At 43.7% G+C, this 26,742-nt stretch overlaps 9 protein-coding genes across 12 annotated transcripts; 6 read left to right on the top strand and 3 right to left on the bottom strand.

Moving 5' to 3' along the window:
• The first annotated feature begins 2,489 nt into the window (after positions 1–2,489).
• BCIN_14g01670 (hypothetical protein) lies at positions 2,490–3,982 on the top strand. The gene has a single exon (XM_001552762.2). It carries the CDS (start codon positions 2,613–2,615, stop codon positions 3,924–3,926), a length of 1,314 nt encoding a protein of 437 aa, XP_001552812.2. The 5' UTR covers positions 2,490–2,612; the 3' UTR covers positions 3,927–3,982.
• Positions 3,983–6,616: 2,634 nt separating this feature from the next.
• BCIN_14g01660 (hypothetical protein) lies at positions 6,617–7,906 on the top strand. Its single transcript, XM_001552764.2, has one exon. The coding sequence runs from the start codon at positions 6,754–6,756 to the stop codon at positions 7,762–7,764; it is 1,011 nt and encodes a 336-aa protein (XP_001552814.1). The 5' UTR covers positions 6,617–6,753; the 3' UTR covers positions 7,765–7,906.
• Positions 7,907–10,595: 2,689 nt separating this feature from the next.
• On the top strand, positions 10,596–12,975 carry BCIN_14g01650 (hypothetical protein). 4 transcript variants are annotated; one of them, XM_024697035.1, is made up of 3 exons: positions 10,596–11,094; positions 11,146–11,216; positions 11,281–12,975. In XM_024697035.1, exons 1-3 carry the CDS (start codon positions 10,980–10,982, stop codon positions 12,784–12,786), a joined length of 1,692 nt encoding a protein of 563 aa, XP_024552850.1. In that variant the 5' UTR covers positions 10,596–10,979; the 3' UTR covers positions 12,787–12,975. The 4 variants fall into 2 exon arrangements, with proteins under 4 accessions (XP_024552850.1, XP_024552849.1, XP_024552852.1 ...); XM_024697038.1 differs by having other exon boundaries at positions 10,596–11,216.
• Positions 12,976–13,829: 854 nt separating this feature from the next.
• BCIN_14g01640 (hypothetical protein) lies at positions 13,830–15,539 on the top strand. The gene is made up of 2 exons (XM_001552767.2): positions 13,830–14,005; positions 14,056–15,539. The coding sequence occupies exons 1-2, from the start codon at positions 13,979–13,981 to the stop codon at positions 15,322–15,324; spliced, it is 1,296 nt and encodes a 431-aa protein (XP_001552817.1). The 5' UTR covers positions 13,830–13,978; the 3' UTR covers positions 15,325–15,539.
• A 736-nt stretch (positions 15,540–16,275) lies between these two features.
• Positions 16,276–17,934, top strand: BCIN_14g01630 (hypothetical protein). Its single transcript, XM_024697034.1, has 5 exons — positions 16,276–16,668; positions 16,719–16,891; positions 16,944–17,079; positions 17,132–17,506; positions 17,574–17,934. The coding sequence occupies exons 1-5, from the start codon at positions 16,505–16,507 to the stop codon at positions 17,731–17,733; spliced, it is 1,008 nt and encodes a 335-aa protein (XP_024552848.1). The 5' UTR covers positions 16,276–16,504; the 3' UTR covers positions 17,734–17,934.
• A 716-nt stretch (positions 17,935–18,650) lies between these two features.
• On the bottom strand, positions 18,651–20,023 carry Bctgl2. The gene is made up of 2 exons (XM_024697033.1): positions 19,646–20,023; positions 18,651–19,587 (listed from the first exon to the last, which is right to left on the bottom strand). The coding sequence occupies exons 1-2, from the start codon at positions 19,980–19,982 to the stop codon at positions 18,785–18,787; spliced, it is 1,140 nt and encodes a 379-aa protein (XP_024552847.1). The 5' UTR covers positions 19,983–20,023; the 3' UTR covers positions 18,651–18,784.
• Positions 20,024–20,277: 254 nt separating this feature from the next.
• Bcvma10 lies at positions 20,278–21,288 on the bottom strand. The gene is made up of 6 exons (XM_024697032.1): positions 21,186–21,288; positions 21,048–21,086; positions 20,957–20,990; positions 20,886–20,894; positions 20,723–20,823; positions 20,278–20,649 (listed from the first exon to the last, which is right to left on the bottom strand). Exons 1-6 carry the CDS (start codon positions 21,186–21,188, stop codon positions 20,476–20,478), a joined length of 360 nt encoding a protein of 119 aa, XP_024552846.1. The 5' UTR covers positions 21,189–21,288; the 3' UTR covers positions 20,278–20,475.
• Positions 21,289–21,505: 217 nt separating this feature from the next.
• Positions 21,506–22,013, top strand: BCIN_14g01600 (hypothetical protein). The gene is made up of 2 exons (XM_001552771.2): positions 21,506–21,650; positions 21,725–22,013. Exons 1-2 carry the CDS (start codon positions 21,555–21,557, stop codon positions 21,860–21,862), a joined length of 234 nt encoding a protein of 77 aa, XP_001552821.1. The 5' UTR covers positions 21,506–21,554; the 3' UTR covers positions 21,863–22,013.
• Positions 22,014–22,196: 183 nt separating this feature from the next.
• Positions 22,197–26,694, bottom strand: Bcrpb2. Its single transcript, XM_024697031.1, has 3 exons — positions 24,013–26,694; positions 22,728–23,956; positions 22,197–22,679 (listed from the first exon to the last, which is right to left on the bottom strand). The coding sequence occupies exons 1-3, from the start codon at positions 26,401–26,403 to the stop codon at positions 22,517–22,519; spliced, it is 3,783 nt and encodes a 1,260-aa protein (XP_024552845.1). The 5' UTR covers positions 26,404–26,694; the 3' UTR covers positions 22,197–22,516.
• Positions 26,695–26,742: the final 48 nt, after the last annotated feature.

Here is a 26,742-nt window from a genome sequence, read left to right as displayed (position 1 = left end):
TTGATCAGATCTGAAGAATCTTATCGATGAATTGTTAATCATTGAATGTGGGGTGTTGAGGTTATTCCATGACTTGGTAATAATCTTTGCTAAGAAGAAAACATACATAGTGTTAATGAACAATACTCCAATCTCATTCCGTCATGAGTGTCATGAGTGTCATGAGTGTCATAAAAAACAGGCGAAGGAGAATGCAAACATGAGAAGTTGGTTCTCTGAACCACAGTTCAACATCGAATGTAGCTGCCGACTACTTCCTATTAAGTAACGATATTTCAAGTTTCACTCTGCGCTGTAGTGCAGATACTCAAAGCTAGGTATTAAAATTGCCACAACTCCACATATTTCGAAGTGATTAACTTTATTCCTCTCGACAATTCTACACATAGAATACTGAAAAGCTATTTTACTATTTCAAGGATTCCTTACTTAGAGCTTCTGTCATAGGCTTTGAAAGTACCCCATACTCACTCAAGGCATCAATATCCACATTTTAGCCAACATCACACTGCCAGATATGTGCCCCCACAACACTATTGCCTTGTTTCCGAAGGACCCTCGCCTCTTCACCGGGCACGTATTTAATGGCAATAACTTTACCACTCATCGCACCCAATCAATCAGCTATTCTAGCGGCCAACAAATTCTCGGCAGCTAGAATGATCGTCCTTTTAGGAAACCTATTGGGTCATAAGGTCTAGACACGTGGCGAGAAGAAACGCAATCCGAAGCGCGTGCGTTTCTGATAGTCCCAGGAAGTTCTGCACAAAGATCGCAAGTCGTAATCATCCAGTAATTGAAAATAAAAGTGCGAAAAATCTTCTCAACCTCGTCTTTCTAGATCCAATACTGTGTTGACGGATATCCCTTGCACTAATCACGGAAAGTCTCATGATCTCCGGCTCTCATAACACTAGACTGAATGAACTGAGTCACCTTTTCCTGCTGGACTGCTGGGTTGCTTCCAGCACATTCTTCGCGCACAACATTTTGTTTTGCAAATTTGGCGGAAGGACGAGTTGGACAGTGTCAGCACCGCTAATGGCTCTAGCAACTGCTCCAAAGGATTCTAGATCGCCAGTATGAACCTTCGCTCCCAGGAATTGTAAAGCTTGGGCTGCGCGACGAGAATTTGTGCTTTGTAACCAAGCTGAAGCAGCCGTTTAGACAATGGGCGACTTTATTCGCCTGTAGCGGCACCATGAAAGACACTTTTGGTCATTGTGAATTTAGAAGAGTGATGACTAGGTATGAAGAGCAGAGCAACAATAGCTCAAATTAGATCATTCTTTCTTCAGAACAATACTTCGCTCACGTATGGCATTTTATTCCTTGCTCGCATTCAAATTATTGAATCCCCAGCTTCCGGGGTAGCGAAAGGAGGCTATTCGTAGGAGAAAAACGAGGCGGAATTTGACCCTGAGAATGAGTACGTGCATCCTCACCTAAATAACACATATCGCGTTGGTCAAATTCGGCCTGTTTTTTCTCCTACGAATAGGGGGGGTCAAGACCAATTCGGTTGGAAAGTGGGTGATATGCCGCTAGTGTCGTTTGAAAAGTGGGTAATATACCGCTAGTGCAGATTGAGGGAGAGGTTGATTGGATTGTGGCGTTGCGGATTACCACGCATGTACGTTTCGGGTGTTCATTGAGGTGGCGGTGTTAGGGATAAATATGCAAGGTGCCTCATTAGTGGATTGATACATAATCTGGATCCATAGCATTAACAATTCTACACCCCTTCCACCCCTACAAGAACGATTCCTCCAGCGGCCTTTACAGTACTGATGAATGAGTCTTCTCCCATTGAATCTTTAGACGAAATCTTAAGACCCATCCATAAACCTTAAAAATGGCTTGCAGTCGCCAGCACGAAGCAAATGGCACGCCAAAAAGATAGTACTACATACTTTCAATTTTTTTTTTAAAAAAATTAACGATCAATTTATGTGACTTTTGATTAAGCGTAAAATATTCCAAACACGTAATCTATAATATGTCTTCATTTTATTCAATTTGAAATACCTTATTAAATCGTTATTCGATTTTAAAATGATAGTGTGTTGAAAGAAGTTTCGATCTTGGCGGGTTTGGTGTGCCGTTTTTTCGTTCACCGCGTGGCCAGTTGTAAGAATGGCCTTTCTGAAACTCTGCCTTCGCGAACAATATATGATACTTGTCCTGTCCATAGATTGGCCCATGTTGGCAATCTAAGGAAAGGCATTGTCGGTCGCTTTGAAGAGGGACCCGTGCGTAGCATCTGTTCAGTAATTTCTCTTCGCTTCGTTTGCTCGAAACTTAAATTTGTTTCGTGCATACCGATACCTAGTATTCGTTAAGGATTTTATGCGAAGTTTAGACTAAAATCAAACTTAAATTGCTTCACTCGTGCCACTCCACTATTTTAACCATCCCCACAATCTGCATCGCTTCATTGGTGTTATCCTTCAGATTTTGATAACCCTCTCATACTCCTTTTTCACTTTGTGGGATGAAAGTTCTTCCAAAGTCCCTACAACAATCACTTATTTCTCCACGGTTTGGGTCGCCCTAGCAGTTCATACTCCAGGCTAGCACTTCAATTTGGCACAAACGAGCTTGAAAATACCATGGCTGAATCTCGGACACCAATCTCCCACTCTCAACGCGTCGCACTTCGCCGATATTACAAGACAACTACTCCGAAGCCTACCCAGTCTGATTTGAGAGCGTGGTTTAAGTCTCAATTCGGCTACAATATCAGTCAGTCCATCGTCAGTCGAAGTCTCAGCAAAAGCTTCGCTTATCTGGATGTTTGTGTCGCGTCAGACTCTGAATATCGAACACGAAATTGCCAATGGCCTTGGCTAGAGACTTTGCTCACAAACTGGCTCCAAGAAATCGAGGCTAGATCCGGTAAAGTTACAAACAAAGCCATCGGACATAAAGCCAAACAGCTATGGGATCAATCAGACGAGTCGCAGGGTCTAGCAACACCAAAATTTTCTCATGGCTGGGTCATCAAATTCAGACGAAGACACGAGACGAGGCTTCAACCTCTCCTAAAACAGGATGACACCATCCTGGCACCAGCCTGTTCATCGGGAGAAAGTTCCTTCTCAACGTCAGATGGAAGCTGTGCGGACATAACCAACAAAGCTTTAATCTCATTTTCCCCTCAAAGAGAGTCATCAGCAACCATCTCTTTAGCAAATAGCGCTAGCCTCGCTACCGAGTTCAACGCATCAGCGACACCTAAAATATCCTCTGATCATTTTATTCACCTTATTCAACACAATTCTTATCGGGCTTTTATGTCTAATAAATCTCTGATATTTGCATCGGCCCTCGTTCTCAAGGCATCACCTCTGACAGCACCTATCAAACAGTTTGCTACTAAAGTTTGTGGCGGCTTGACAGTCCTCCAGCCTCTTGATGGCCAATTCATGCCCGATTCGCTATATCCAACGCAATTGCAAATGAGCTGTGCCCATACGGGTATCATAAATATGTTTCCTTTCCCTAAATTTCGGAATAACCTCATTGAGAAAGGTGTGAATTTCGTACCTGAAGACATGTGTCGGGACCTTTTCGGTGATATTTTTCCAGATTATGTTACACCAACACCAGATTCTGATGAATGTACATTAGAAATGCGTGACATCTTATCAGCACTGCCGTCATCTGTAGGAAATGATTTTGATATCGACGATTCCGAAGACCAGAATGATTACACAGCTGGACGTAAATGTATGATCAACTGGGGTGATCCATGGAGAGTAGAAAGTTGGGAAGTCACGCCCGGGTTTTTAAGGAGATGGAGCTGGGCGTTAGAAGGGTGTGATGATTTGATCCAATCAAGTAATAGATGGCGTGCACTAAGACATGAGAGGCTGATAAAGTGGAATTCACAAACTAGAAGTTCGACTGTTAAAGTATTTTAGATAAGAATCGGAAAGCAATCTATTTGGTCTATTCCCTTACTGGTTGTCAAATGCGATCCAGTCAGGAAGGCATAGAGGGGGTAATTTTCTCTTCAAGTGAGTGGTCGTGCGTAGGCCATTATGATTACAGAAAACAAGATCCCGGTAGCTTGCTCTTGAAATACTTGTAGGCCTGTATATTGTACTATATTGACAAGATCTTCTTCTTGATCTCCTTGCTTGCGTAATTCCGCAATTGGAAGGCTGCTATGACGCAGAAGCTTTCAATCTTGTCGGCCATTCGAATCTGCACAAAAACATCCGTGTCGTCATTTGCGGGACATAACATGTAAATAATAGTCTTTGAGGCTCTGGTGAGTGCCTTTGTCTCATTCAAAGAGATTCCAAACTCAAATTCTTCTCAATCGACTTCCATTCCGAGAAGAGGAGCATTAGGCCGTTATGAGACTGCCCTGATCGGTTCTGCTGCAATCATGCCCGATGAAAGCTGGTCTTTATCTTGCGAGAAGAGTAATTGGCATTCGCTTTGGGGAATGGGCCAGCTGGAATATGGGACGTTTACAATTGGGTCATAGAACGTTTGGGGCCATTGCCCAGTTATAAAGTAGGAATGATACCCGAAATTTCGGTGTTTGTTCGCAGCCATTTTGGATCTCCTTCATTTAGAAGTCTTAAATCTTCTTGAAATCGAGAGGGAAGTCGTCTTGATATAGCTCGTGCCATTCTTGTATCGGACGGATTCAAGCCTACATGGTGGGTACACCACCACGACACGACTCACGATGCAAGTCCCTTACGCCCTCAAGCGGCGTAATATTGCAGTCAAATGCGGTGGTATTTCTGCGCCAACGAACCATTGGGAGCCGGCTAGCCAAGAGTCTCCTATCAAAGCTATACGTCCGTTACAATAGGGCAGCTGACTGAGACACTCAACTATATCGTAGCCATCCTTGCCTTCGGCCGTTTCAACCCACCTTTTCGGATCAACAACAAGTAATATGGAATGGATACGGGGAATCTTACTTGCTTTAGCCTCCAGATTCTAGTACGCCATGCGCGTCAGCGTTCACAATAGCGCATCCAAATGCTGTCCACACTACCGGATCGGGGGGCTTTAGAGCTTTGAAACCCACTCAACATTCTCAATGGTACATTAGCGCTATAGGGAGATATGCTTATATCGGCGTTGCTTACCCCGTTCATCAAATACTCATACTAAAAATTAAACCCTTGCATTGGCGCTTAGGTTCCACGTAGCTTGTATCGATTTCCTATATGGACCGAAGTCCAATATATTTGGTACTTTGTCAGCGGTATTTGTCGTTTGAAAACATTTCTTGGGACGATCATGGGGGTAGCCATCCGCTTTCGAAAATGAGGGGCCTGGTGATAGTGTTGGAGTACTTTGTATATATAGTAAAAACTCTCTGTAAGAATAACCTCTCTATAAGGATATATTTTTGGGTCCCCAGAATCTTTAGGCCTAAAAATGGCCTATATCGTTAAAACCTCTTTATAAGAATATCCTTATATTAAGGTCCCAGGATCACGTGTATCCTTATTGGACCAGTAAAATCATCAGGATTAGTTATCACCATGATAAATGTATCCGGATTTTAGAGAGGCTCAATTGAAACCCCAAAAATGTCACAGAAATGGCCCTATCGGGACTGATCGGGAGGAGGTTATTACTATGTCGGGATTAAGCGGAACCTCTATCACAAGGATACCTATATCCTCTTAAAAAGACTACAAAACCCGGTATCCTTATAGAGAGGTTTTAATGTATCGTAACCAAGCCACATTCTGTGACTATGAGCCTCTCGAATGTTGTACTAAGAACAGATGGTTCTGCCCAATATTATGCATATGTATCATAGACAGGAAGCCAGGTTCATTTGACTACATAAAATGTACACCCAAGCAAGTCTCAAAGTCCCAATTTCTCGTCCATGCTTTCTCTGCTGACTTATTAGACCCAAAGACTAGAAGGAATAAAAGTAGTGAAATTATGAAAATTCCTTACTCCTGCCTTAGTATAGTTATACATTTCCTGTAGGTGAATGATGACAAAATTTCCGACAAAAACACATGCTGAGATATCGATTTTACATAATTAGAGCTTGAAACTTTCTCCCCCCAATACGCTATATTGTGAACTTTCGAGAATATGGAAATGTGGATGAATAATCATCATATCCTTATAAAGAAAAATATCCTTCTAACGAGACATATCCTTTTAACGAGACATATCCTTTTAACGAGACATATCCTTATAAAGAAAAATATCCTTGTAACGAAACATATCCTTCTAACGAGACATATCCTTGTAGCGAGGAACATTTTTATAACGAGACAAATCCTTACAGTGAGCTATGTTTTTGCTATTGCAGTAAGAGAGCGTGATTGCTGATATTTTTGTTCCCGATACAATATTCCTTTTTCTTCATAATAGATAAAATTTATCAGCATGCTAAAATGCTTGAATATGTACGAAGTGGGTCGTGAAGCAACTAGTGGCACTATTACAGTAGAAATGGCGAAGGGGGAAAATCCAGCTTTGCCCACGCATGTTTCGGTTGATTCTTCATACCGATAATGACACAGACGGCGAAAAGCATGTCTACCGCTATCCAGCAAATAAGGTTTCCACGCCGAAAGCACCGGGCTGAGGATTTCAGCAATAAACAGGAAGATAAATAGTAGACCTATGTCCTCCAAATCAGAACTCATCTTATCCTCATCATCTCCAGATTCAAATCCGAAAAATCAGCTCTCTAAATCATTTCTAGACTTCAAATTCCAGAACATTTCTCTCTCCATCACGATGTCCCGATACGCAGACGTTCATCTGAACACCAGTGGCCCTGGTGATGCCCGCCCAACAGCCATTCAAATTATCAAGGACGAAGGTGTGGAGGGCAAGCTAAATGGAAAAGTTATTGTTATCACAGGCACTTCGTCTGGAATTGGTATTGAGACAGCACGTGCTCTGTCTTTGACTGGCGCAAAGCTGTTGTTGACCGCACGAAACTTGAACAAAGCCAAAACTGCTTTGGAGGGAATCCTCGAACCAGGACGCGTTGAGCTAGTCGAAATGGACAACAACTCCCTTAGCAGCGTACGTGCCGGCGCAAAAGAGATTCTCCAGAAGTCGAACAACCAAGTCAACATCCTTGTCAACAACGCTGGTATCATGGCTCTGCCTAAGCTGGAGCTTACAGAAGATGGCTTTGAAAAGCAATTTGGAGTTGATCATCTCTCCCATTTCCTCCTCTTCGAGCTTTTGAAGCCCGCTCTCCTCGCCAGCGCCAGCCCTGAATTCTCGTCTCGAGTTGTCATTGTCGCTTCCTCTGCCCATCACGTAGCGTCAATCAATGAATCAGGCAATTACAATTTTGAGAAGACTGATTACAATGAATGGGTTGCATATGGACAAGCCAAAACTGCCAATATATACATGGCCAACGAAATCGAGCGACGCTACGGATCCCGAGGGCTTCACGCCACAAGTCTTCATCCTGGAGTAATTGCCTCAACGGGGCTCATGCAGTATATGGACACTGCCGTGGTAGAAGAAATGAAAAAGAATAAAGAGGCCTACAAAATGATGAAGAGCGTAGAGCAGGGTGCTGCAACAACAGTCTGGGCTGCCATTGGAAAAGAATGGGAAGATAAAGGAGGAGAATATCTTGCTGAGTGCGGAAAGACAACCCGTGGGAATGACAATCACGAGGTTACAGGTACAGGATTTGCAGGACATGCTTATGATTCTGAGGCTGAGGCTCGACTGTGGAAAGATTCATTGGCAATGGTCGGTTTGACAGACGATCAGTAGGATGGTTCTTCTCTCTTGATTCAGGACCACTGGCGATTGACATTTTTCTTAACATTATTCAATGAATAATGGATCAGTCGTACTTTTAACATTTTTGACTAGTTTATTGTTCATATTCTGTAATTGTATTTCATCTCAATAATCTCCGTCGCTTATATTACTTGATATTCTATTGTGATCCAAATTATAACTCAAAAGTTGCAATCTTTCCCTATTAAAGCCCCCAGGTTTGCATTGTTTTATTCTTGCTACCTCTTCTACTTGTGTTCGTTATGTTTTGTTATCCTTATTTCAGTATACGTATCGGTCCACATAGCAGTTATACCAAACAGTTTAATGATTATAGATAAGTAGGCGGCTAAATTTTTTAAGGCGACGGTGCTACTAAATACACAAGCTTGACCTGTATTAATACCTAGAACCCGCATCCGCCGTTCCAAATGCCCCATACTTCGGATCAAGTATCTCTTCGACAGCAACTGATGATAGAATGGTTCTCTGATCTCTTTCAAATCCCACGTAACTCTTTCCTTTTACCCAAGTCGCTAGCGGCTCTCCCTTCTTGTCTTGTTCTGCTAATTGCAAAAAGAAATCTGCATGTCCGGGTCCAGAAGTGCGATACGTTTCCTTCCCCTCTGGCGTACGTTCATCGACAAAGTAGAAGCGACAACCTTCAGCAGCGAATTCAGGCGTTGCAATAATCATCTAAATTAAGTAATAAGTACTTAGGTTTTCGACCCTAAGCATGAGAAATTGTGGGATGATCTGAGAGGCTAAGCCAGTGTTACTTTCTAAAAACAAAGATGCAACTAATGGATGTGTTCCCATTATTACCCACAGGCGAGAGACTTCTTAGGGGGACTGGCTCGCTGGAGCTGATGACTTAAACTCGGTGATGTGGATTATGAGGCGCTTTCCTTATTCTGGGGGCTCTTAGAAGAAGGACAGATACATTAACATGAGAGACATTCTACTACGTACTTGTCACATATCCCCAATCGCATGAGTGTTAGACTCGTGCTTTAATTAATCCCACTCTTGGGATTGGCAAGGCTCTTGAATGAGAGTGGTTCCTAATGGCGATTAATTCAAGAGCACAATTTGTCTGCAGGATGTCTCTATTAGATAACGCCATGTCAGTCACCCCAATTATGTCGGTGTTCATAAAGTATTAGAACCGCTTCGTGGATTCCTCCCCAAATTCATATCGTTGATCTCTCTTACAACTCCATTGTCTCGAAACTTCAAGCCCATGTTGTGATCATGCTCGTATGCTAGTCGTCTATTCCATCTACGAAGTTCTCACCCTCGTGTTCAAGACCATGCCCAACTCCATTCAATAGTGTGCAGCACAATGTTGTTCCTGCCGAGAATATTGAGTATTGACCAGTTGATCGAAGTCGGCCAAAAGCTTAACCCATCAATTCGACCGTGGTTAATTTTTGAGTTCCATAGAGCATTGCACTTGGATTACCCCTAGAATCGGGTCTGGGACGGCATTATAGATTTCTTCTCCGCGACTCTAGAGTGTTGTTAAACTCGTCGTCGCCGGAACCATCGCCACGGCTTTCTAACTTGACATGGTTTAGCTCTAGAGATGAGAAGTTTGCGAGAAAAATGAAAGGAAGCCATCAGTATGATAATACAATGCGCCTCGCCAACACTTAGCTAATGGTAGTGTAATTTTCCTCGTTGACACGTAACATCTCTGTTCTCGGGAGAGTAATCGTTCTCTCCCTTCGAATTCTCACTTCTCAGAAGAGAAAAACATATCGATTGCATCCGAGAGTTACTACAACTCCCTTGTTGAGAATTTATCGATAACGAAATTGGGAGTCAACCTATGCGATCACGTTTATTGAAATTGATCACGTTTTTCAACGCCCGATGCAACGCTGTGAAAACTTTTCACGGCGACGGCGAGATCCTAAGCTATCATATTGCAATTAATACTAAATTGATTCTGTCCCGGAGATGTAAAATCTTACATGCGTGCATTCACCTTACATATCAAGGTTCGGGTACACCGAGGAATCTTTCCAACGCCCTACCGGCATGCAAGATTTTCTCTTACTCCCTACTCTCACAACCTCCATGTTCCTTCCCCGCAATTTTACAATTCATTGCTCGATCACATCGAGTAAAATAGCAGCCTTATCTGTATGACTTATCTATCTTCTATCTTTATCGACACTATCACAGTCTCGGTGGATCCGCCCGACGTTGCCAGATAACGATGTGCTTGTTGATAGGTCTCGCTACGGACGATCAACGACTAAGATGATACACCAATTGCTGGTCTACCCGCGATCAAACGACACAAAAATCATTCTAAATCATGCGGAGCTTGTGATTTGGGAGGATTCAGAGCAGTCGACAGGGACTCCAGCCGTCAATCAATCATTCGCATCATGAAAACGTATGGGCCTGGCCACCAAATTGTAAAAATGGTCCATCATATGAGATCATGATCCTGGATCTTGCAGCGTGGGGTCTGGGTGGTGTATCTCTCGTATCGTTGGTACTAGGGAGGTGGGTTGGAATATACTTTTCTAATGGCCCCTTTGACTTTGGATTAATTGTCTTGGTTGGTGAACGTGTATCTGCACGGGAGAGAAGTTCAAAGATAAGAGCCAAATGTAGATGATTCACCTACATGACAATACTGTGTCGGGTACCTTCCTTCTATCGGAGGATTTAGAACCGGTAAACTGGGACCAGAAACTAATAAACTTAACCCAAGTCGACAAATCGACCGACACTTTAGATCTAGTCTCCTGTGCGTTTATACTTCTCTTTCACATTGCGTAGGGATTCAACGAATTTTTTATGCAGCTACAGAGAAGGGAAAAAGATTTTGGAAGATCATAAGCCGAGAAAGATCATAGACGGCGTCCAGGGCCCTTGTCTATCCAATAATCTATATAATAGATGCAATGCCCGCCTTCAAATATGGAGGTGAAGAACCCAACAACACTACCGGTACTAGACCAGCCGACGAAAGCACGCCGTTAATTTCTACCAGTGGTTCGTCGAAGAGCCAAGAAAGTGCAACCGGTACTACGTTACTCCAAAACCCCTCCTCTTTGCATTCTAGAAATACATCAACCTCCTCTCCCAGACGCCTCTCTTCCTCCTCTTCTTCAGATAATAATTTTGGAGATATCATATTTCACTCCTCGGACGAATCGGGTGGCTGGTTACTTGATCTCATCATGGAGAAAGTTAAAAATACGAAGATTGGCTACTGGGCCGACAAGTTGGCCGTAGAGGCTGAATCTGGATTGACCAACGCTCAACTCATGTTAAACAACCATGATTTGAAGCCTGGTAAGTTATTCTTATTTTGCACGAGTACTCAAATACTGACATCTCTCCCAGTCGAACCAGAACGAAGACAATGGGGAACCTGGAATTTCGTAGGATTTTGGATCGCGGATTCTTTTAACATTGTGAGCATGCCTCCAACAACCTTTTCTTGCCCAGAAGTAAGATTCTAACATTGCGACCAATCAGAACACATGGATGATATCATCGAGCATGATTGTCGGCGGATTATCGTGGTGGCAATCATGGCTTTGTGTATGGATTGGATATTCAATTGCAGCATGCTTCATTGTATCCACAGCGAGAATCGGCGCCACTTATCATCTTTCCTTCCCCGTTATTGCTCGTTCGTCTTTCGGTATTTGGGGCGCTCTGTGGCCGGTTTTCAACCGCGCAGCCATGGCTTGTATTTGGTACGGAGTGCAGGCTTGGATTGGAGGAGAATGCGTTCAATTGATGATCGCTGCAATTTGGCCGTCGTGGCAGCCCGATGGCAAAATTCACAACGGAATTCCTAATTCTGGAACAAACACTGTGATGTTTGTGTCATTCTTCCTTTTCTGGTTTCTCTCGCTTCCAGCAATTTGGTTTCCGGTTCACAAAATCCGTCATTTGTTTACAGTTAAAGCATATGTGGTACCAGTTGCAGGCCTCGCATTCTTCATCTGGGCTATAGTTCGCGCAAAGGGTCTTGGCCCAATCGTCAAACAAAAGAATACAAGCCATGGAAGTGCGCTGGGCTGGGGGATGGTCACTGGAATTATGTCCTCTATCGCCAACTTCGCAACTCTCATCGTCAACGATCCCGATTTCGCACGTTTTGCACGGAAGCCTAGGGATGCTTTCTGGTCACAACTCATCACTATCCCCGTCGGTTTTGCCATTACATCTTTCGTCGGCATTATTGTTTCCTCATCTTCAACCGTCATCTTCGGTGAAGCCATCTGGAATCCCCTCGAACTTCTCCAATCATTCTTAACCGAAGGAGGGTCTGGAAATCGCGCCGGCGTATTTTTCATCGCAACTGCCTTTGCTCTCGCTCAACTCGGTACCAATATCGCAGCCAATTCCGTATCTGCAGGTACAGATATGACAGCTCTTCTTCCGCGGTACATCAATATCCGTCGCGGAGGTTATGTTTGCGCTCTCGTCGGTCTCGTCATGTGTCCTTGGAATCTTCTCTCAACCTCCAACAACTTCACCACTTATCTCTCCGCTTACTCCGTCTTCCTGTCTTCCATTGCCGGTGTCATCATCTCAGATTACTACTTCGTTCGTAAAGGATACCTCCAAGTTCGAAATCTGTATTCCGCCAAGAAAACCTCTCCATATTACTATACAGCAGGTATTCACTGGAGAGGTTACGCTGCTTACATCGCCGGTATCCTCATCAACATTGTAGGATTCGTAGGAGCGATTGGTAAAAAAGTTCCAATTGGCGCGACATATATCTATAATTTAAACTTCTTCTGCGGATTTATTGTCGCGTCAGCCGTGTATTGGATTCTATGCAAATTCTTCCCTGTACCCGCTACAAGCGATGTATGGATGGAAGTTGGAGAAGAGATCGATGATCCTAGTATGTCATATAGCGCGGAGGAAGGAAGTGAATTTGAGGAGGCGGGCAAAGGTGGGCGAGAAAACATCAAGATTGTGGGGAGTGGGAAGAAGAGTGATGTGGATTTAGAGGCTTGAGATTCGAGAGATATTGGTTCTACACTTTGTTTTTAGTTTGAAATTTGAGCGTGGGTGTTTAGAGGTCATGATTTGAATCGTACCTATGCATGCATGGATCGGTATAGCACTATGAGACTATAAGATTCATGGGATATCATCGGTATAAAAGTACCCACGAGGTAGAGTGTAGATAGACGACAGAGGAAATACCTATAAATCGCTACCTAAACTCGATTTTGAATTTGTTCTAGAAGTCTCCCACTTGATTTTGATATTCACTGGTGAACGAGTACTGGTTTGATCAATCTACCCAGGTAGTGGGTTCCTCTAAATGATTGGTTTAATTTACAGAATATAAAACAGTCTAAATATGGATAAATCCATTACAAGGACTGTAGTTGCTGTGTTGATAATGTATTGAGCAGGTGGATATCGTATATGCGTCTTGTTCTTCTCACTCGTTTCTGAAAAATGTTTCATCGAAATTGAGGGGGGCTGAGAGCCGGCGGTCCGTCTACTCCGTCTAGAATATGAATTGTATCATTTCAAATGTTACAGCATCTTACCAGTACCAGGTAGCTATTATGTTGTAATCTTTATTTGATTTCGTATATGTAAAACAATAGCTACTGGATATGTCAGATACTTATATATGTATCGTCAGATATATAGAATTAGTGGGCAGTACGGAAATTTGAAGACGGGAAATTGCATGTGGGACTCAAATTGTAATGAACGATGGCGACAGCTTGCTAGAAAGATATAGAAGTTCATTCATAATTGCCGGTCAGGGAGCACTGGGGTAAGTGTGGGGAAGAGGCGGAGGGGACTCCCGGTGATCCCGGTGGAATTTGTCTAGGTGAAATATAGGGTTTCTATTGGCTGGCCTCCCGTCGAACTTTGTTCCTGAAATTCAAAAATGGGGATGTGAGAAGTTACTGATCAGCGTTGTGAAGAACGAGTATGATTTTCTGCTCATTTTGATCTCCATGTTAGAAGTCTTACGTGGTTTATAAAATGGTGTTTTGAAGAGGTTGAGATGGAAGTAGATGAAATACACAGAGATGAGATGTTAAATGTTAAAGCCCAAGAGTCTGAGAAACAGTGACGTCATTGAAGTGAATGCGGCCGCCTGTCTCATCGCATTGCCTACATACCACAAACGCGACATTCATTCCAACTTCAACACGACAATGTAACGTCAGTCAGTATGTGTGGAAGATACGCTTTACATCTAGTAAGTTATAAGAACAAATGGTTGGTACAAGCCTTGCTGACGTTATAAAGCGACCTTCAGAGGTTCGCCGATATCTCGAAAATGAGAATATGCCGGTTGGGGAAGCGCCGGATGACGAAGGTGATGGCGCACCGAGGCAAAGCTACAATTTTGCGCCGGGATATCATGGCATCGTTTATCGGGCTAACGTTCCGGATTGGGGTGCGGGATCGAGACACCTTAGGGAAGGTGTCGATGAGGATGAAAAGAGATCCGCCACCGAACCAGAAGCCACCGAACCGGATGTGACCGAGCAAGAAGAACAGACGAATGAGGCGGTTCAGTACAAACTCCAAAGTATGAAATGGGGCTTAATACCATTCTGGACGAAGCGTAACCCGGATTATGGATCGATGATGAAAACGATTAATTGCCGTGACGATTCTTTGGTTGAGAATAGAGGAATGTGGAATACAATGAAGCAAAAGAAGAGGTGTATCGTTGTTGCAGAGGGATTTTATGAGTGGTTGAAAAAAGGAAAAGAAAAGATTCCTCATTATATCAAGAGGAAGGATGGTCAGCTACTGTGCATGGCGGGGCTTTGGGATGTCGTTCAATATGAAGGCTCGGATGACAAACTTTATACTTACACCATCATCACAACGAGTTCGAATAACCAGTTGAATTTCCTACATGAAAGGATGCCAGTAATTCTTGACAACGGTTCGGAAAATCTCCGTACTTGGCTTGATCCGAAAAGATCATCATGGACAAAAGAACTTCAATCTCTCCTGAAACCTTACGAAGGAGAATTAGAAATCTATCCAGTCAGCAAGGAAGTAGGAAAAGTGGGCAATGATTCTCCTAATTTCATCGTTCCAGTGGCAAGCACGGAAAATAAGTCCAATATTGCCAATTTCTTTGCTAAAGGAGGGAAGAATGACGCAAAAGCACCATCTAAGCCACCATCTAAGTTCTCAAATGCAGATGCACCTCGGGAGGCCAAAGAGGAAGAAACAAAAGATACACCAATCAAGGAAGAGCACGCAGATACAGATGGTCGCAAAACTCTTGATCACAATGGTTCTGAGGATAATGCGCCATTACCAGTGCCCAAAACGGAAAGCAAACAAGGAATAAAACGCGAGCTTGACTATGATGATATTGAAGAGCCGCCCAAAAAATCAACACGCGTTTCTGCAAGTCCTGAAAAAGATTCTCCGCCTGTGGCGTCAAATAGGAAGACTAGGAGCGCTACTAGCAATGATTATGGAAGCCCAAAGAAATCTTCTGGTCAGGAAAAGGGAAGTCAAAAGATCACGAATTTCTTTAGCAAATGAGGTTAATAAAGGCGTCACTTCAAATTGACTAGGAGGGTACCTGAACGTGGAGAGATGGAATAGAATTCTGTGCAGGTTATTTACCGCAATTTGGTAACTGAAGATCGTGCTATGAATTCGGCAGGTAATTTGGTAAGTCTAGACGTATCAATTCCTGCGCCAAGAATTGACTCGAGTATTTCCCCTTCCACACACGACATTTCTGACTTCGGCGAATTAATGGAGCTGCAAGATGGTCGATCCTTGCAGGCGGGTAATAATGCTAAAAGCTTTTCCCCATAATCTAACTGGGTCATGAGACGTTGTGCAACCTTATTGAAGTTATTGTGCAACCGAGTTTCAACCTAAACTCTCTCAAAGAGCACATCGTTCATCAAGGATAATTCGTATAGAGCTTAATCTATTTCGAGCTCGCGGAAGCAAATATACACCGTCGGTGTAGCTCTTATTGCCATCATTGCAGTTTTCCTATACGGAACGAATTTTCCACGTATAGCTAAATATTGAAGTCGCCATTTCGATACATGATGATGCAGCTGCTACTTCACAGAACATGTGATGCAAATAACCTTTCGGTTCGTGTTTGTCTGGAGGAGTACCATTGAATGTCGCACATGCACCCTGAATATTGCGGGGTCCCCAGATTTCTAAGCGTACTAAATCGTCTATGGACGGAAAATCTACGAGTGTACAGACCCACCAACCTAAGTGTTAAATAAGCCTCATCTATGTTGCTTGGCATGTACAAAGATACCTTGATGCGCACTTTCTTGGCTCGCTCGATGTTGTGTTTGACTTTGCTGAATCAAACAAGAGAGAGGTGTGTTGTTGTCGTATTGTGATGAGGAGAGATTCTTCATTCGTGGAATCGAGTGTTGTCAGGAAGCGCCGTCGATCGTGAGCAAATTTGATGAGCGTCGCTGGATATGTTTTCCGTGCTGAACGTTTTCCGTGAAGATTTGCACGGCTGCGGTTGTACTGACGTTGAATGGACTCAAATCTCGTTTGACGATATGGGGGTTGAACGAGAAATCAAAAGTATATAAAGGAGAACCAAATTCCACGAGATTCTCATTCTTCACAACTCACTCAACTCAAGGCAAAGAACGAAGTTGACAGCTCTACAATCAATCTTTTGAATCGATCTCCCGCAACGAACTTTTTGAATATCCAAAAAAAAATGAAGCTCTCCATTCTCTCCACAGGACTCGCAGTCCTTGCGCAGTTCGTCTCTGCTGCTCCAACACCAACTGAAGGTGATGCTATTGCTGAGCGTGCAAACATCGCTAAGAGAGCTACTATCACCGATGTTGCCACTACCGGCTTTGCAACCCAAAACGGCGGGTAAGTGATTCCTCGAAATCGCCTTTGTGCCTTTTCTAACAATTTTGCAGAACCAAAGGAGGAGCCGGCGGCGCTACCACCACCGTTTCTACACTTGCTCAATTCACAGCAGCAGTAACCAACGACGAAGTTGCAAGAGTCATTGTCGTTAGCGGTACCATCTCTGGTTCTGTCAAAGTCAGAGTTGGATCCAACAAGACAATCATTGGAAAGAAAGGAGCTAGTATGTTCTCTCCTTGCAAAAAAAGATCTAGACAGCACTAATGACTTTCTAGCACTCATTGGAATTGGTCTCTATATCAACAAATCCACAAACGTCATTGTGAGAAATATCATTAGTCAGAAGGTTCTGGCTGCCAATGGCGATGCTATTGGTATCCAAGCAGCAAAGAATGTTTGGATTGATCATGTGTTCGTACTTCCAAAACTCTAGAACAAAAGTGAAAACTAACTTATTTCCCAGCGATGTCTCCTCTGATCTCAACAACGGCAAAGACTACTACGATGGTCTCATCGACGTCACCCACGCCTCCGACTGGGTCACCATCTCCAACTCATACATTCACGACCACTTCAAGGCTTCTCTCATCGGCCACTCTGACAACAACGCTGCTGAAGATACCGGACATCTCACCGTTACCCAACACAACAACTACTGGTCTAACATCGGATCTCGCACTCCATCTTTCAGATTCGGAACTGGCCACGTATTCAACAGCTACTTCTTGAACGCCAACACCGGTATTGACACCAGAGACGGTGCCCAAATCTTGGTCCAAAGCAACGTTTTCAAGAATGTCAGTGAGCCAATCGCCGCGCTTTACAGTGATGACACCGGGTATGTTTTACTTTCTCTCTCCCTTCTCCCTACCTCCTCGCCGAACACACTAACACAAAAATAACAGATACGCCAACGCATTCGACAACGACCTCGGTGGATACGCCAACACAGCCCCAGTCGGCAAATTGACCACCACCTCCCTCCCATACTCATACTCCTTGTTAGGTAGCGGAAGTGTCGTTGCCGCTGTTGTAGGCTCTGCAGGTGCTACTTTGGCTTTGTAAACGAGCTAGCGAGCGACCGAACAAGCTGGAGAGTTCTGATGAGAAGCTCAAAAGGTGTGTGGAGATGACGGGACAGGGATTTACGAGATGCAGGGTGGTTTGTCGAATGAAGTTGTTTTTATTCTTATGGATAGGTAGTTTTTGGTGAATGAATGCATCAATGAATGGGTGGAGAGAGGAAGGGACGTACATAGTTTGGCAATACGATCGTTATATTCTTTAAAGATGACTTGACTTTTTCGAGTTCTCACATTTTATATCGATGATTATATGATGTACATCCTCTTGCCACTCGGAAAATTCATAATGGTCGTCACAAACAGCTCGCTAGCTAACCTATTTGTCAAGCTCGGATATCCCCCCTTTCAACTTTTTGGTCTTTCTGAATCCTGAGTAGCGGAATGCAGTACGTGGATGGAAAACAGATAGTTAGGGGGAAAAGATAGCGTATGTCGCTTCGTTTTTTTTTTTTTTTTTTTTTTTTTTTTTTTTTTGACTACGGGGTAAGTATTCCGTGGGATGCTATATGATTTTGAGAGACTGTTTTTATTTGTCTTCTAGAAAACATATATATTACTCTGTTTGGTTTTCTTCTGGCTATATTAGGACGATGCACAATAACGTATCTACCAGGGGCTGTGTCATAGCCAATAAGTATAATAACATCCGGTCCTGATGGATGATTCATGTGATGCCTGGAAGAGGCGTTTAATGCGCTTTGCTGGGATTTGTAGATGGGAGGGTGGGTAAGAATTGAATTCGGGTGATTGGTATAGGATGATTGATAAAAGGGGGGTTGTTCATGGGATGGATGATGGATCCAATAATTAGCGAGGTAACTATTTTCATAGATGCGAGCGCAAGAACTGAGGATGAGGATGAATCTAGTAATCTGAAGAGGGGGAAAGGAGTATTAATTTTTGTATCCGAGGAACTTTAAATCTATTTGTTCTATTCCAATGTATTTACCATCCAGCCATCTCTCTAAAATCCAATCAGTCGATACATTCCAGCCAGACTCCAAAGCGATATCCCAGTCATCCAACTCGATCTAAAGCCCCTCTTTCGCTAGCATATCTGCAATGTCCAGATAAAAAGCAATTGCATTGAACTTTCTCACATTCCCCGTCAACTCCCACACTAACCACCTTAACCTATTCGTCCAATTAATCAGGTCCAAATGACTGACTCCTACTAAAGTCCCCTTATAAGTGCCCCAACGACTACTCTCTACACTAACCAACCCATCATTCGGCCCCTCAACTTTCTGCACTATCCCATGACTCTTACGAAATGCACTCCATAGCTTCGGATCGCAAGCCGCCCCGTAGCTAAAATAGCGCACACTCTCATCATCCGGCGTATTAGGATTAAACTCCTCACCAATATATTTCCTCGTCAACTGTGTAAAAGCCCCCGTGCTAATCCCTACCTCATTCAATTTCTTAATCAACCCCGGTATCATTCCATGCCACCAACTCTCATCGAAACAGTAATCCGCAAACGCACTCCCCCGATGTGGCGTTGCGATCGTCGTCAAACTAAGCACTTCCACATTCGGCGGCTGCAACCGCGATATCATAAACCGTGCATCTAATCCCCCCATACTATGCGCAATAATATTAACACTCTTCCCATTCGCCTTCGCAGCAATATCTTCCCCTAATGCCGCGGCGCGTTCTTCGATACTGCCGGAAGCCGGCACAGAGGCTATTATGACTTCAATACCCTTCGCGCGAAGAGCATTCGTTATGCCGCGCCAATATTGAACTGCGGGGAGAAGACTACCCGCGATGCGAACTTCGTCGAAACCGAAGAGACCGTGTGCAAGGACAATTGGATGTTTAGGTGTAGCTAACCTCATTAATTCCTTGATTTACATTACATTGAAGAGCCATGCGAGGGAAAATACCATAACAATCTCTAATCGTAGCGAAATCATCCTCAATCGCCCTTCCAATGTCACTAACCTTCGGATCCGCATTTCTCATATCCTTTTCCTTGTCATGTTGTCGGGCATTCGACGTATGGATTCCCGCTGCATAAATAAATGAAATGCGTGTTTGAGGAATACGCTTCTGTGAAGTATGGATAGCTGAATGATATATTTTTATTAGGGAATCTGTCGATCGAGTAGAAAGTTTACGGGGGCGGGAGGTATTGAAGGAAAGCATTATAGGTCGTTTGGCTCGTGGTACATTGTGAGATAGACATCTTATCGATGCTACACGAGCGACCTGAAATGTCATAATGGGATATTATACATTGAGTTTGGCTAAAAACCATTGCCATTTTGAAAAAGAGTCGAGTGGGAAGGAAGAAGGTGCTTGATAGTGTTCGCGGGGCTGGATTTTTGTTGGTAAAACTAGTGACGTAGATGGAAACATGTGATTGGCCTTGAGGAGCGGAGCGGGCTAGACGTAAAGTTGAGATCAACATCAATATCAACATCAATATCAGCATCAATATCCACAAGATTGTATGAGATTCGTAAATGTGGAATTTGGAGCACAATGGCACATCATCTGAACCATCATTCGAAACAGAGGATATCTTTGTTGTTGAATCGCAAGCTAGTCTATACACAGGTTCTCATCAATTGCCTCTTCACTTCAACCGTAACTTCAATAAAACTCTCATCATGGCGGAAGACTGATGATAGCCCTCACTACCACAACCCTCTCCCCTTACAATTTCTCGTCGCTCAACCCCTTTTCCCTAATAACCTCAAGATAGAGTGCCTTATTTTGGTCCTTCAACACGTTCAGGTGCAACAGGCTTAACATCGAAGACTGCCTTCAACAGATCCGATATAACCTGACTCTCCCCCTTCTTGCCTGCTTCCTTTATCTCCTTCAACTGGTTTTCAGAATCCTTGTTGGCATCTTCTTCTGCCTTCTTGTTGCCGCTCGTGTGCTAGATCCAACATATTAGTATCTCAAATCGACCCCAACTAGAGTGCCCTCCCCATTCTCCAGACACAACATACCTCTGCCTCGAACTTTTTGAACTCATCTTCCTTCTCCTGTCTATACGCATCGATTTCTTTCTTTGCCTCGTCTCTTGCTTCCTTTACACGTTTTGTGCGGTCTGCATTTCTATCAGCATTGTCCCATCCTGCAAACATAGTATCGTCGTAAACATCAACTTACATTCTCTAGCTGTAGATAGAAACGTTAGCATATAACTCAAACTTTACCAACATTCTAGAAACCCAGCTCACCTTTCTGAACAATCTTCTGCGCATCTCTCTCTGCCTAACCTCTCAATCAGTATCTCCACCCTCCCCTCATCATCTCAGAACTCAAACATACATCAAGCAACGTCTGAATACCCGCCGAATTCTGTGCCGACTATCATCTTACAATTAGCAAAGCACTCATAAACCAACCTCCATCCCATCCATGCCCGTCTAACATAACCCCCGAACCAAATCGTCGGACTAAACATACCATCTTCAAAACCGACTGTTCTCTGCACAAACAATACAATAAGTTCAAGGTATCTTCTCTTTCGAATATCAATCGTGTCTTCGAATCGTTATCAGCGTCGCGCAAGAAGAAAGTGGAGAGTTAACGTTGGATTTGGAGTGGTTCAAGCTTAGATAGCTCCAACAGAAGCAACAAGCTCTCCTGTGCACTGTAGAGACCCCTGTCCGGCAACTTCCGTCTGCGCCTATCGCATCGATTGCAGCTTCTCAAATCACTCCACCATTCTAGAATTTAGATATTCGTCTTGTTCTCACTGAACATTACAAATTTGTAGACATTTTGAGTCACTTCTCACAATTCTTTATAAGGGGTTCCCGACAAATCAACTCAATGTCTCGCGCTGCAAAATTAACCCTCTTCGGCACTTCACTCTTTGCCGCCAGCACTATAGTCTTCGTACATTATGCGCAGACGGCCGAGAAAGCTGTATGTTCTGCCTCTTGATCCCCCCCCCGTCCTGTTTTCAGTCCCAGCTGCACAGATACTAAATTGATACACAGGCAATGCACGCAGGCGTAATCCGAGACATGGAACAACAGCGCATAAAAAAAGAGCGCCAGTTAGATTTCGATTTGCAGCGGGCGATGGAAGAAGAATATAGGAAGGTGCAGAATGTTAGCGACGGGACTACGAGGTGATATACCGCTGCGGCTTCAAACTTGTATACGTGTTGTGTCTAGAGATTAAGAATTATGGTACTCGTTTGAGGAATGAACGAGAGGGAAGTGTATATTACAAACCTGGGTACGCGGCAACAAAAATTACGGATCAATATGTATGAGTATGAAAATGAAGTCCCGGAGGGATTCCTAGAGTATGTCTAGAATTAGTTCGATGATTGGCGCATGTAGGCTCGGATGGCATGATCTGAGGGATATATTAAGTCCTGTAGAAATGGGCCATGAAGAAGTTTCGATATGAACGTTGAAGAGAACTTTCACAAAAACAAAAGAGATCAAGTCACACCGTCGATCGGATTATCAGTTATTATCTTGTTCTTTATGCATAAAGAAAAATCTTAATATGATACAGCAGCACCATCCAATTTCATGATGTGCGCCCAATATAATGCTTTTCTGTGCATCTCCAGAACTATGACGTAGAATATCTGGCAGAATATTTCTGCGAACGAGAAACGCAACCAAACTTCTTCATCCTATGCAAATAATTTGAATGCCCCTCCTTGATGGTCACAATCTTTCTTCCCTCCCAAACGCCACGATATGCAAAGATTTCTCCTACCAGGAAAATCATAGTCTACCCCCATCCAGTCGTAATTAGATCATACAAAATCAGCGCACCGTAATGCCAGATCTCTTTGTGAACATTCTTGTGGCAATATTCATTGCTGCTAACTCTTGGAAAAGTAATTTAGCAGCGTACGGGATGTGAATTTGGGAAATCTTTGTCTTGTTCTTGCAAGGACGGCACTCGAAGGAACCAGTATTAATTTTGCTATAATTAAGTCAGCTTAACTCATTCTCAAATGGCACATAGACTTACGCAATCGGTGTCATGAGTCCACAGATATCACAGATATGAACTCTGAAAGCATCCGAAACCTCGAACAATCTCTCCTTCAAGAAAGCACTAGCACCGTGAGAAATCATACAATCACGTTCCATCTCTCCAAAACGAAGACCACCATCCCTAGCACGACCCTCCACAGGTTGTCTGGTTAGAATTTGTACGGGACCTCTAGCACGTGCATGGATCTTGTCGTCGACCATGTGACGCAAACGTTGATAATATGTGGGACCAAGGAAGACTTGAGCCATCATCTTACGACCAGTGTGGCCATGGTACATGATTTCGAAACCACGGGAATGGTAACCGTGTGCACGGAGAAGTTTAGAAACTGAATCGACAGTGACTTCAGTAAATGGTGTAGCATCACCCTCAAGTCCACGCAGAGTAGAAACCTTACTCAATTGACACTCGATCAAATGTGCAATTGTCATACGAGATGGAATAGCGTGGGGGTTGATAATAAGATCTGGAACTACGCCCTCTCTAGTGAATGGCATGTCCTGTTGCATATATGTAATACCGATCGTACCCTTCTGTCCGTGACGCGAAGCAAATTTGTCACCAATTTGAGGAATTTTGGTAGTTCTCATTCTGACCTTCACAAATCGGAGACCTTCGGCATTGGTGGTAATAAGTACTTGATCAACAAGACCACTCTCGGTGCTTCGAAGAGGTGTTGACGCATCACGCTTGACATGAGCTTTTGTGCGCTGACCCATTTCCTCGGAGTCAGGAGCAATTGGTGCAGTCTTTCCGATAATGATATCGGCACCAGTGACACGAACACCAGGAGCCACTATTCCATCATCGTCAAGTTTATCGTATGTACCCTGCTTGAGCTTAAGAGTATCGGATCTATATGGCTTTTCGAATTGCTCAACAACGTTCATACCAATGCGCTTTTCTTGATCGGTGTAGGCTCGATAGAACAAACTTCGGAACAATCCACGATCGATACTACTTTGATTCATAATGACGGAATCTTCTTGGTTGTAGCCAGAATAACACATGATAGCAACAATGGCGTTTTGACCTGCAGGCAGTTCTCTGAACTTTAGGAACTCCATAGAACGTGTAGTGGCGAGAGGCTTTTGAGGATAGTATAAGATATTGGCCATAGTATCCATGCGAACATCAAAGTTAGTGAGGAAAACTCCCATAGCTTGTTTACCCATAGCGGATTGATAACAGTTACGAGGAGACTTTGTAGCAATAAAATTAGCCTTGAATGAATAAAGTCATTGAACTTAAAGCTTACCTGATTGTGATCCGGGAAGGGAATAATGCTTGCGCAGATACCCAAGATCATACTTGGATGAATTTCACAATGAGTCCAGACATGGGCAGTTGGATTGATAGGTGCCTTAACACGCTTGTTCAAATCACCACTTTCGTCAGGACGAATTTGGTAACCAGCCTGAAGCTGTCGGGAGATGTCCAGATCTTCAGGTGTCATTGTAATCATGACAGTCTCTTCTTCCTCGGCATCCAGGTACTCAACCACACCGTCATTAATCAAACCTTGGAATCCATAGTATCCGTTTCTTACTTTCTCATCCTTATCCATGTTTGCTGGTAGCAACTGATCATCCTCCAGACGGCGAATGTGATCCTTGTTCAACACCAAGTTACCTTTGTTTGCGCTGTCAGGATCATTGTCAATAACCAATAGAGGTCTGCACACTCGTCCTGCATCTGTGAAAATCTTGAATTCTCTATCACGAATTTCTCGAATAAGTGAAACTTCATGAGAGATCAAGTGTGATCTACGAAGATCTTGGACACATTTGACCAAATGAGCAGGATCTCGATGAATACCAACCCAAACACCATTGACGAAAACCTTTGTTGCATTGGGGGCTCGGAGTGGTTCATACTCCTCCAATACTTCCATATTTCGTTGAATCATGAACTCAACGATTGGATCACTTGGCGTACCGACTGTAACGTAACACATCAGAGCCAAATTTTTAACCAAACCACAAGCTTGTCCTTCGGGCGTCTCTGCCGGACAGACCAAGCCCCAATGGGTATTATGCAGTTGTCTAGGTTTGGCGATCTTTCCATCACGTCCAATGGGTGTATTGGTTCGGCGCAAATGAGAAAGTGTGGATGCAAAGGTATATCTGTTCAACACTTGAGACACTCCGGCGGTAGAACTTGCTGCCTTCTTCTGGTCACCCCAGTTACCTGTGGCCAAAGAATATTTCAGACCGTTGGTGATTGTTGTTGATTTCACACCCAAAGTCAAATTAAACTCTCGGTTGTTTTCCACGCAACGTTGCAAGTATCTGTACACGTCTGTTGTCAATCTGCGGAACAGATTTCTGAACAACTTTGCAAGTAAAGGTCCAGCCAAATCCAAACGCTTCTTTCCGAAATGATCTCGATCATCAGTCTCCCGACGACCAAGAGCGCATTGAAGCAACTTATGAACCATGTAACCCAAGAAGAATGCCTTTCGGGTTTCGCTACCTTCCTTTTGAGAGATATGAGGAAGCAGCTCTTTCTGCATGATGTCGCGGGCATATTTGATACGCTTATCACGAGTCAAAGATGTACCGTTACCACGCTTTCCAATGAAATCGAGGGCAACTTCACGATCTTGGATGACGAAAGCTTCCTCAATACATGGCTTCAACATCTCGAGCATTTGAGTATCATTTCGATCGTAACAAATATGGTTCAAAATATCTTCGTCAGATACAACACCAAGCGCGCGAAAGACGATGGCTATAGGGATGTCTGCCTTGATATACGGTAAAGTTGACTTGACAGTTTTACCAAAACCTCCTCGATTGCTGTCACCTTTGTCGTACAATTTGATTTGCAAAGAAGAGATAAGGCGCGAACCCTTCTCGAGAGCACTTCGAATTTCAGCCAAGTATGACACTGCACTGTTCGCAGGCTTCTTGAAGACCTGGACAATGTTGGCGGCACTACGCTCTTGGGCGATCAGGACCTTCTCACTTCCGTTGATAATGAAATATCCTCCTTGATCGTAAGGACATTCGTTCCATCCATAGAGTTCGTCTTCGTCGAGACCCTTCAATATACAGAATTCCGACTTCAACATCATAGGCAATTTTCCGATGTAAACTTGCTCTGGAAGTGGAGCACCTTTAGGACCTTCTGGGTCACCATCTTCATATTCCCAGACTAATCGTGTAGGATGCTCTCCGCCATTCACCATCTCTGCTTCTTGTTCGTCATCAAGCTCGTTGAGAGGAACAGGGCGCTCTACGGCGACTTGAGTACTCTTCGTCATCTCTATGTAAAGAGGACTTGAATACGTGAGATTTCGCAACCGAGCTTCTTGTGGTAACATGACTTGTGTACTTCCATCACCTTCGGTCATAGCCGGTCGAGAAAGCATAATGGTGCCGAACTTGATTTCATATCGACGGAGTGCGATAGGGTTGTCGTGGGACGAAGGTGGATTGTTTTGGTCAAGCGTGAGCTGCGAATTCTCTTCGACAAGCTCTTGCATAGTAGTTTGGACGAATTCATCGAAAGAATCGAGTTGCTGCGAAACTAGACCTTTTGCTTCGAAGAAGGAAGAAATAACCGTCCAGCAGTCCTCTGCCGTGATACCTGCATCCTCCTCTCCGTAATCGTCATATTCGTATCCCTCTTCGTAATCAGCCATGTTGTATTAATTTGAACTCCGCTATCTGAATGCGAATCGAGTTGAGATGGGAAGTTTGGTGGATTGCGGAGTTGTAGCTGGGATTGTCGCAAAGGCAAAGTTGAGAGCTGTCGCCTCAAACAAAAGATTGGCGCGTCCCCAGGACCAAAAAGGGCCTCAAGAACAAAGAAACAATGGCATAAAGATCATACACAGATTAGTTGAAGAAAGTCGGAGAGTGGCACGATGGTAATAGTTTTGTTGGTGTTGAGGCTCAAGTTTCAGAATTCAAGGTGAGATTAATGAAGGTACAGAAATAATTCCAGCTGGAGGACGCCTTTCAAAGAAGTTGCCCAGAGC

This window comes from Botrytis cinerea, chromosome 14 (assembly GCF_000143535.2).
Source record: "Botrytis cinerea B05.10 chromosome 14, complete sequence".
Taxonomy (NCBI): domain Eukaryota; kingdom Fungi; phylum Ascomycota; class Leotiomycetes; order Helotiales; family Sclerotiniaceae; genus Botrytis; species Botrytis cinerea.
Note: the sequence above shows the minus strand (reverse complement) of the source record. Positions and strands in the feature narration are given on the sequence as shown.

Bases quoted from the DNA above. Each gene is read 5' to 3' on its own strand.
- Bcvma10 (XM_024697032.1), bottom strand. The intron at 20,991-21,047 runs GTATGTTTGAGT...TTGAGAGGTTAG, and splicing joins GTATTCAGACGTTGCTTGAT to GCAGAGAGAGATGCGCAGAA. The intron at 20,650-20,722 runs GTATGTTGTGTC...TGTTGGATCTAG, and splicing joins TCAAAAAGTTCGAGGCAGAG to CACACGAGCGGCAACAAGAA.
- BCIN_14g01600 (XM_001552771.2), top strand. From the start codon at position 21,555: ATGTCTCGCGCTGCAAAATTAACCCTCTTCGGCACTTCACTCTTTGCC. The intron at 21,651-21,724 runs GTATGTTCTGCC...ATTGATACACAG, and splicing joins CGCAGACGGCCGAGAAAGCT to GCAATGCACGCAGGCGTAAT.
- BCIN_14g01670 (XM_001552762.2), top strand. From the start codon at position 2,613: ATGGCTGAATCTCGGACACCAATCTCCCACTCTCAACGCGTCGCACTT.
- Bctgl2 (XM_024697033.1), bottom strand. From the start codon at position 19,982: ATGACATTTCAGGTCGCTCGTGTAGCATCGATAAGATGTCTATCTCAC. The intron at 19,588-19,645 runs GTATTTTCCCTC...TAATGAGGTTAG, and splicing joins TACGATTAGAGATTGTTATG to CTACACCTAAACATCCAATT.
- BCIN_14g01630 (XM_024697034.1), top strand. From the start codon at position 16,505: ATGAAGCTCTCCATTCTCTCCACAGGACTCGCAGTCCTTGCGCAGTTC. The intron at 16,669-16,718 runs GTAAGTGATTCC...ACAATTTTGCAG, and splicing joins TTTGCAACCCAAAACGGCGG to AACCAAAGGAGGAGCCGGCG. The intron at 16,892-16,943 runs GTATGTTCTCTC...ATGACTTTCTAG, and splicing joins CATTGGAAAGAAAGGAGCTA to CACTCATTGGAATTGGTCTC.
- Bcrpb2 (XM_024697031.1), bottom strand. From the start codon at position 26,403: ATGGCTGATTACGAAGAGGGATACGAATATGACGATTACGGAGAGGAG. The intron at 23,957-24,012 runs GTAAGCTTTAAG...ATTGCTACAAAG, and splicing joins CCTTCCCGGATCACAATCAG to TCTCCTCGTAACTGTTATCA. The intron at 22,680-22,727 runs GTAAGTCTATGT...ACTTAATTATAG, and splicing joins GGACTCATGACACCGATTGC to CAAAATTAATACTGGTTCCT.
- BCIN_14g01640 (XM_001552767.2), top strand. From the start codon at position 13,979: ATGTGTGGAAGATACGCTTTACATCTA. The intron at 14,006-14,055 runs GTAAGTTATAAG...GACGTTATAAAG, and splicing joins GAAGATACGCTTTACATCTA to CGACCTTCAGAGGTTCGCCG.
- BCIN_14g01660 (XM_001552764.2), top strand. From the start codon at position 6,754: ATGTCCCGATACGCAGACGTTCATCTGAACACCAGTGGCCCTGGTGAT.
- BCIN_14g01650 (XM_024697038.1), top strand. From the start codon at position 10,701: ATGCCCGCCTTCAAATATGGAGGTGAAGAACCCAACAACACTACCGGT. The intron at 11,217-11,280 runs GTGAGCATGCCT...GCGACCAATCAG, and splicing joins TCGCGGATTCTTTTAACATT to AACACATGGATGATATCATC.